Source organism: Poecile atricapillus, chromosome 6 (genome assembly GCF_030490865.1).
Source record: "Poecile atricapillus isolate bPoeAtr1 chromosome 6, bPoeAtr1.hap1, whole genome shotgun sequence".
NCBI lineage: Eukaryota > Metazoa > Chordata > Aves > Passeriformes > Paridae > Poecile > Poecile atricapillus.
Genome location: NC_081254.1, coordinates 24086908 through 24096264, shown reverse-complemented (window position 1 = coordinate 24096264; position 9357 = coordinate 24086908). Strand labels below are relative to the sequence as shown.

The following is a 9357-nucleotide window of genomic DNA, read 5'->3' as shown; positions in this document are numbered from 1 at the left end:
AAAAATAAACCCAAGCAAGTACAGAAATATCCATAGGTTTCCTTAATCTGTTTATAAAGGATCTTCAGTCATATTAGGAGCTCATAGTAGCAATTCAAAAGCTAAATATAAAAGCAGCTTTATGAAGTACTTATAAAGTCAGTAAGAGGCTTTTTATTTTTAGCATATTTTCCTGTGAGATAAAGATAATGAATGTAGAAAGCATCCAAACCCAAAATGAGATACGCAAAGAGATCCCACGATCTGCACCAGGAGTGTTACAGAATCAGCATGGAGAGAGCAATGTTCTGACAACACCATCTGCTCATTTGTGCTGTTTTTTCCTATTACCAGCTCTCTTAATGTCTCATGCATGATTTTCTGTGGAAGTCAGGAGGAGTGTATGATTTATTTTGACATTAATATTTACCATGCTGGTGTATGCTTAAAGTAGCCAAGATGCTAAGAATGTTTTCTCATTTAAAAACCCATTGAATTGGGTTTCCTTTTTCTTTAGAGGCATTAACAAGTTATTTTGTCACTTCACTGTTACATAAGAGTCATATCCCATTCACATGGCATTAATTTAGGTAAATACGACTACTTCAGCTCTTATTAGAACTGTAGACTGAAAGAAAAATTACTTTGGTTTTTAAAAAGCTTCCTGGCATTTTATATTGGTCACTGAAGAACGGAGAAACAAAGTTTCAGGCTGTGAAACTTCAAATTCTTCACTCTTTGCAATTTAGTGGGAAATTAAAATGCAAGATACTCCTGCAAGATATTCAGTCTGGACACAGAAAATATTATGTTTGATTTTCCCTTCCTGAAACCTAAAACAGATATTTCATTTGCATTTATTAACATTTTACAATTGTCTTGTGGATTCTGGGTAGGGAGCATTCCTGACACATAGGGGTTTTTTAGAGTTTTGAAACAAGACTTACAAATAAGGTTTGTGTACTCTGATGAAATACAGAGAAAGTGTGCACTGTCTGTGCATTTCAGATCTGTTGCATGACTGCATTACATTATGGATCTACAATCTTTTCATCCAGAAATGGATTACAGAGATGACAGATTTCTTAAAATAACCATTATGGATGTAAATCATACTGACAAAAGCAAAGAAATCCCATTCAGAAAAGACATCTTGCCTCAGCCAAACATTCTCGTGAATGTGGATGATTATATATGATTCATATACAAAGGATTTTTTTTTAATAGCTAGGGGTAGAAGCCTAAAATTTCATTTTTTTCTCATTAACAAAAAAGACTGTCAAAGTTACATAGCAGTGGTGTTGTTACACATGTACCAAAGAGATTGCTCTTAAACAGCTTTGTGTTCTAAAGTGGGGTCATGTGTTGCCCCTTAAGAAGAGACACTGATATGGCAGAGATGGACTCACAGCATGAATAGCAGAGACAAAACTCAGTGTTTGCAGTTCTCCTGCACAGGATTACATTATTTTTCACAGCAATTACTTTCCCTAATATTTAAAGGACAGAGGCAAAAATGAAAAAGCTGTAGAATACTGGAATGCAGCTTCTGTTGGTTAGTTAAATTAATCCTGATGCCACCTCTTTTTTTTTTTCAAGTTTTGAGATTTTTTAAATTTATGTATTAATTATTATATAGGTATTATGTATTATTTTTAAAAAATTATGTATTAGTAAATGTATCAGAGGAAGCTATTCAAGATACAATATCTTTAGTGTTTAAAACCTTTGGAAATGAATGTATTAGAAAAGCATATGTGTTGTAAAACATTACCTCTGCAACTTTTGTTTTTTAGGAGCTACAAGAACTTCTGAAATAACTTGTGAAAATGTGCAGTCTTAAGTGCTGCAGTCTCAGAGCCCTTTTTCTATTGCTGCTCTATAGGTAAGAAGTATTTGCTAAAAATATTATTTCTTCAATATATTATTATATCAGCTGGTTTATAATAAACTTACTTATAGTTAGAGACATATCTGACCAGGTAAAAAAGTAAAATCTTAGCATTTGAATCATGCCTCTTACAAAAATTGAAGAACCTGGGTATTAATAACAGAAATATAGGACTGAGCTTCATGAATCTCAGCTGCCTTAACAGATTTTTTTTAATTGGAAAGATTGATGAAGGAGAAAAAGAATGGAATTTATGAAGCATATCAACCCTCAAATAAAGAATTACTGAGTACAGAGTGAATATTGTGTCAGATGCTTAACAAATTCAGATGGGCACATGGTCCTTGCCTGGAGCATAGTGCCTTGCCCAAGGACAGAAGCACACAGTCCACCTAGATTTACTATGAGCTTGAGATAGTAAAATCATCATTGTGCACTAAAAGGAGAGTATCTTAAAAAGAATTACCTACTTGAAACACTGTTTTCTTATTCTCTGTTGCAAAATCGTGAAACCTTTAGGAAATCTGAGTTGTGTTAAGCTGAAAAGTGAAAATGATCCTCTCTGGCTACACATAATCCTTCTAACAGCTGCCATGTACAGGAACATATAGAAATGGAGCACTTAAAATATATTCCTCCTGTAAAAATGGGAAAAAATATTTTTTAAGTAATTCTAATAAGAAAATGTAAGCATGGACAAGTTAAAGGTTCTCATCACTACTTTCAACTGAAGTATTTAAAACCAATTCTTTATCTATCTATTGCCTACCCTACTTCATCTCACAGTAAATTCCCCAGGATAAGATTCTGTCTGAGCTTTAACTCAAGTGGATGTGCAAACACTCATTTAGATAAAGCTTTCTCTCAGTAGTGGGAACAGGTGGAACAGCCCCTTGAAAGCGAGTTTAAAACATCCACCTCCCCCACCTTCTCCAGTCCCATAGAGAGATCTTTGTCCAAAGCACACACTTGCTCTTATTCCACCTTCTTTCCTCGTCAGCTGTGACTTGCCACACTGCAATAAGTGGATGATTCATGGCTTAGCCATAATAACACACTGCCAAGAGACCAGCAATTTCAGAAGCATCCAAGTAACAGGGAGGCAAAATTCCCCCAGGAGCTCAGCCTGTGGTACACAGTTCATTATTATCATCAGACTCTGATAAGAATGCTAAGATACCTCTTACATCTTCATCTGACAGCGAGTGTCCAGAAGCAGAGGCAGTTCATTCCTGAGTATCATCCACAGGGTTAAGGGTACACACAACACCTGTACGAGTGCCTGGATACCAGGGCACAGAGCTGGGCTGATGTACACAAATCCAGACACAAGCTGAGAAGCAGCTCTGGCCCTTGGTTATCTCACAGACAAGATGATGCTTGGATACAAAAATTCGTTTTTCCAGGGCACAAACCAGGAGGGGTTTGTGAAAGTGCTGTTTAAACCAGAAACTCTCCTGCTTGACATTGAAACAAAGAAGTATTTCTAAACAAAACCCAACAGCTGAGGTGCACACAAAGCAAGGGCCATGATTTTTTGCCAAGTGGTCCCTCAGATATTCCACTTGGAAAACCTCTGCCTAACATGTGAAGAGTGTTTCTTCTACTGAATAATTTACAATCAGTAATGGTATGGGGTTGTTTCTTTCCTTTCCATCTCTCCCTGCCTGAAGGACACCACTTAACATTAAATTACATTACAGTCACATCATGGTCCCCTTTCTAGTATTAAAATCTATATCTGGGGAGTTGCCTGGATGATTGCTTTCCCAGATTTTTTTTTTTCTTTTTTTTTTTTTTAAAGTAGTAATGAAAAAATTTATCCTTACCAGGAATCAGCTTAAGTAAATGTAGGGTTCTTGGTCCAAAGAAGGGTTCCCATTTGTTTCAGATAGGGTATTTTCAACATAAAGAATGCTAGCCTGGGTTTGTGGAATCAGAGACAGAAAATTCTACGAAATGTTCTTTTTTTTTTCTTTGCCTGAACTTAAGAGCATGTATGGTTCTTCGCTGTTTGTTCTTGCATCTGGTAACATGATGCTACAGTTTCAAACTCACCATTTAATGAAACAGTGGTGACAATACTGTCTGTTTCAAAGCAGAGAGTTAATCAGAGATGTGGTAGACTTTGCTACATTTTGTCTGCAAAGACTATATAAACCCCCCTATCACTGAGAATAAGTATGAAACCAGAAATAACAACTTTATTTGCATCTTTAAGCCCTTCGCCTGTCAGTGAATTGCCTGAAAAAAAGCTTTTTTTATTCTTGTTTTCCTGGGGGGAGTGTTTTAAAAAATTGTTCAGACTGTATCTGGCATTTTGTTTATCTTCTTGCAGTTCTAAGGTGTTTCTGTCTCTTTCATGATACATAACTTCTGACAAAAAATAGCCAGAAAAAATATTCTTGTACATGTGTCTAGACTGTACTTTTGCCTAAATAAATGCTATATACTACTGTTTAGGGCAAATGTTCCTTTTCCCCTTCCAGTTACCCCATTCTGTTAAGACACTAACTTGAAATTACCTTAAATAAAAAGCAGTTGTTATACCTTTCAAGTTTAGCCAAACCCATAACAATTCTCAGTTTTTGAGCCATAAGAATGATTTGGGAAAAGAAATAATTATAATTCAGCTTTCATAAAAGCAACCAGAGGGCATTGAACCTGATGAGTTAAAGCATTTATTATGCATTGTCAGCCCAGAACAGATAGATATTCTCAGCTGAAGAATGATTATACACTCAGTTTTTTTCTGTGAAAGCCTGTTCACTCCTCAGTGGCTGGGACACCTGTTGCAAGGCAATTCCATACTTAGATGCGTGCCAAGGTATTTCACATACATTAAGAAAATGGAAGAACTTTAACAGCTTCCCTTAAATATAAATACACTTAAATATAACGGCACAGATTTGGTTAAAAGAGAAGCCTAGGTGCATTGATGAGAAGATGCAATTGCGTAAGTGGAAGGAGCCTCAACTTTTACTTTATCCTTTGCGAATGTGCCGTGAGCTCACTGTGGATGAGCTGTGAATGGAGCACGTGAATCAAAGAGCTCTTTAAAGGACACAGGGCATCATCCCTTAAAACACAGAACCCCCAGACTACTTAAGGCACAGAAGCTCCATAGGTTCCTTATCCTTCACCTCTGACCATCTGCCTCTGGGTATCCCCAGGGCTGGCAACAACACACACTCACGTTTGGGAGGCCTCAGGTTGCTCTCACTTGTTGGCTTGCTATGATAGGACTTCTGTAAGGTTTTGTGGCCAAACAGCACACAGGGGACCATGCCTCATTAATTCACAGTCTCAGTTACAGTACAGCAGCTTTCCCAGGCTTAGGTAACCATAAAACTCAAAAGACCAGTGATATGAGGCTACACGTCATGTGTTAATGAGGAAAATGATGACTTACCATAGGTCATTTAAGGGAAGGACTTCCATAAAAATTTCAAAAATATACCATAGAAAATAGGAGTTAATGATAATTAACCAGACCACACTACAGTTGCATGCTGATTGGCAGAACAATGATACATCCTTGAAATAGAAAAGAAACAAGTTCTTCTTTAACATTTCACAATGGGTACAACTTATTCAAGAACAATCCAGTAAAGCTGTGAAATTAAACTCATGCAGCTCACTGAACACTTAGCTAAAATTTATATGTAAATTACAAAAGGAGAGATATCTATTCCAAGTACAGTATTTAAGAAATTAATTACATTTAAATGCATTTCCAATTTTAACACTTCTATTCAACATAAAACTGACCTTCTTATTTATATTCACATCTCAATTCAACATGACTGTGCTTGTTTCTTTAGGAAAAAACTTACAGGAGAAACTTTCCTTATTTCAATGCTGGTATTACTCAAGGGTATACTTAAGTAACAGCATCATTCTTTGGCAATATAGAAATGAAACACTGGGAAAAAATAAAGGAAAAAAACAAGATCATTGAAATAGCTAAGATATTTGTTTTGCAAGGAAGCTAATGAAAAACAGCTACTTCTGTAGCAATAGGGTCTGGTGAATAAAAAATTATACAGCAATAGCAGCTTTTCAAGCCAGTGGACCCCACATTTAAGACCACAGTATGATTTGGCCACGTGCATTCAGTGAGGTCATCTTAAGCTTTGCCAGTTTAAGATACCAGATCATTCCTAGTGGATGAAATTCTCAGTGTCCTGGCAAAAGGACTCAGGCTTTCTCAGAAACAGCAAAATTAAAATCAAAACAGCAAGCTTTGGAAAGCTACAAGAGACCCAGACATATAATGCAGAAGAGGAAGCAGAGTTTTCAGGAGCAGCTCCAGAAAGAACCGAGACTAAGAAATTCAGTGAGGATTTAGCACTCTAAGGAAGGACCCCAAAGCAGTGGTAGCCCCTTACCCAATGGTTTATACTTAGATGCTTCTCCCTAGGAGCAAATCACCACAGCTGCAGCTCTTGCACCTCCTGCAGGAGAGCTGGTCACTTTCAGGGGCCAGTAATTCCCAGAACAAGGATTAAAAACTACAGACCCTTCTCCTGCTGATTATATAGGTCTCTGCTCTCCATCAACAGAGACAATGCCTCTGCCATCTGGGCTCACTAAGTCAATTAATTATTGCTTCTCACCTTCATAATTCATACTCCACCTTTCTCAAATCACTGGGAACAAGCAGCCGCAATTAAATCTGTGCTTTAATTTCTGAAGAGCATACCCTGCTCACTGTATTGGGGTGCTCACCTTCAGGGTTAGGCAGAAAGGGTTTGTAATTATTTATATATAACTGCTGTGGATTGTATTTGTAGCTGTTTCTGAACAAAGGAAGTACTTGAATTCTCATTACGCTTCACCGGGTTTGCTCAACAGGATTATTTCTGTAACCTGTTTAAAAACTGTGTTGTGAAAGCAGGATTTGAAGAGTGTTTTTGTGCACTAGTCTCTGAGGTTGCTTTCTGTCTCTGAGACCTAAATGTAATGTATTTCATCATGTAAAAAGAAAAAAAAAAATTAATTTTAAATGCTGAAATAAACAATCAGCATCCCCTCCACATTCCTAGATTATAACCACAATGCCTTGTTTACAGATTAAGTATTAAAGAAGATTGTTTCTCAGATGGAGTGTTAAGAAATAATAGACTTCAATGTCTAAAAAGAAATAGAATTATACTTTAAGGTATAACAAGAAATAATAAACTTTAAGGTATAAAAGGGATTTTTTTTTTCCAATAAGAGACTAATACACATTATAAAATCTAATTTTTTTTTAATATTGTTTTTTTTATTATGTCCTTTTAAAGCATCCTCATTTTCAATTCCTTTTAGGTCCGTGCAAATTCCTGAAGCTGAAGGGAAAACTGAAATTCTACCTCCAACAATACAAAAAATAGTAAAAGGGTACAACAAGTATCTACGTCCATTTTTTGATAGTAAGTAGAAAAGCTCCTTCAGTAAGACTGAGTCATATCATAATGTGGTGTCTAAAATTCAGCAGTGAAAACAAACGGGTTTTTTCTGTACTTTTTTCCTCTGCTATCTGACAGCCACTGATCTGATTATATATGTTCTGTGATATAATTAGATAGAATTTAATAGCTTTTGTGGCCCAAGGTGAAACTTGGGTATTCCAAGTATTTGCAAGCTAAACTTCCAGACTGTTAGAAAACTTGACTAGCATTGTATGAGTGTCTTCATGAAATAAGCTGTAACATCTTAACCTATTTAAAAGCATAATTTCCTCCAATTTCCTAAATAATAACTATAAAAAGCTTTGATTAAAGATTTGAAAGCTTTATATATCAAGCTGTTCATAACAGCACAGGCAAATCTTGTTACTATGCAAAGTACTATGTGCCTCAACTGTAAGATTGCAAGAGAATTATTTAATAAATGATTCTTGCCTCAGGTCTTAAAGGTCACTGAATAGATTTATTGAGAATTGTGGGGGGGAAATGAATTGAAAAGGGAATATGAATCATAAATGTCAGTTCCCTGCATCAGAAGCTAATGGTCACCAGATTGGAAGACACACATAGTCTACTGCATCAAGGGTGATTTTACTGCCCTGCAGTGCAGCCAGGCACCTGAAATCCCTAATTTGAGTCAGGCTACTGAATGTGTCAGAAGTACTGAGGAGTTACGAAGTGGCATGAAGAGCTTGTCCTGGATAAAGTGCAGAACACTGAAGAACAAAATATTCTGAATGTTGAGAAGAAGCTCAGCACCATGTGTCTGTCAGAAAATAAACTTGTAGCATGAATGCAAGGCAATAGCTCTTAGGCTTGAGGTTGGGAAATGTTAGGGGTGTGAACGTCAAATGAAATATTTTATATCCCTTTATATCCAGCTTAAGAAGTGATTGAATAATGAGTTTCTAAGGTCATACTGTTGGAACTCTTGTCAGCCAAATACCTGGTTCAATATGGATGCTCCACATCATGTTCTGTTTCTGAATCCGTAATTTTAAGATATACCTGTATTTTAGGTTGAAGAAAAAGGGGAAAACTATTTCACCTGTTTGTTTTTATTGTAATTATCTTAGCTGATGATAAAAGTGCTACAAAATATTTAACAGTCTAAGGAGATTTTCAGCAAAATTCAAGTAACTTTAATAAATAAACTAACCCTTCCTCATTGGAGATGATGCATAATGTAAAATAACTGTGTTCAGTGGCAATTAATATATTTTATTCATTACCTCATGTTAGTACTAGAGATATGTTGACAGTGCCATGATGAGCGAGCTTAGGCAGACAACAGAGTCTCATTTCAAAGTCTTATAATAGCAATTAAGACCTACCATAAAGCATATTTGAGTTACAAATCTCCTTTTTCTTTTCTCCATCTCTTTTTCCTTAGCTGTTGTATCGCAGCAAGGCTATACATTTTTGTCTGGGTATTTTGTTCAGAGGGATGCTGAGGCCTCTCTGGGTGTGCCCAGAAATCCCAGAGGAGCTCAGGCACAGATCGAGTCTGTGTCACACACAAAGCCAGTCTCACACCTCCAGACAGTGCCAGCATAGCTGCATATGCTCACTGCAGCTCAGGCATGCAAGCACTGCCTGAGAAATCTCTGATGGATCTTTATTAGCTCTAGTGCTGAAGGAATGAGATGACACTCTGAAAATAAAATATACATTTTATTGATGCCACTTCTAAATGCAGGGTTGGTGGTTTTGTGAGAAATTACTTTCTTTGTAGGGATAATTTGAGTTAGGATGACTCAGGCAATGCTTCTGATTTTTGGACCTGTAGCTTTTTGTGAGATCATTTGGGATCACTTTCCCTGTTATAGAGGAATGTGTGCTTGTGCTGGGGAGGAGTATCAGCCTATTTCTGACCCCTCTCTGTTACTGGCAGGGTGGGCTACACTTTGCATGAGGGCATGCCTTGTCAGGCCCAGGAGAAGCTATTGCTCTGCTCAGAAGCAGAGCTAGCAAACCACCTAAACCCTCAGCTTAACAAACCCCTGGAGTAGATTTATCTGTGTGACCACAGCT

At 36.9% G+C, this 9357-nt stretch overlaps 1 protein-coding gene across 1 annotated transcript in view; it reads left to right on the top strand.

The window, feature by feature from the left end:
* The first annotated feature begins 1808 nt into the window (after positions 1-1808).
* LOC131580133 (gamma-aminobutyric acid receptor subunit pi-like) overlaps positions 1809-9357 on the top strand; it is a 37640-nt gene continuing 30091 nt past the window's right edge. The window contains exons 1-2 of the mRNA XM_058840933.1: positions 1809-1864; positions 7184-7287. Coding sequence (XP_058696916.1) covers positions 1809-1864; positions 7184-7287 — 160 coding nt within the window. The remainder of the gene's footprint in view (positions 1865-7183; positions 7288-9357) is intronic.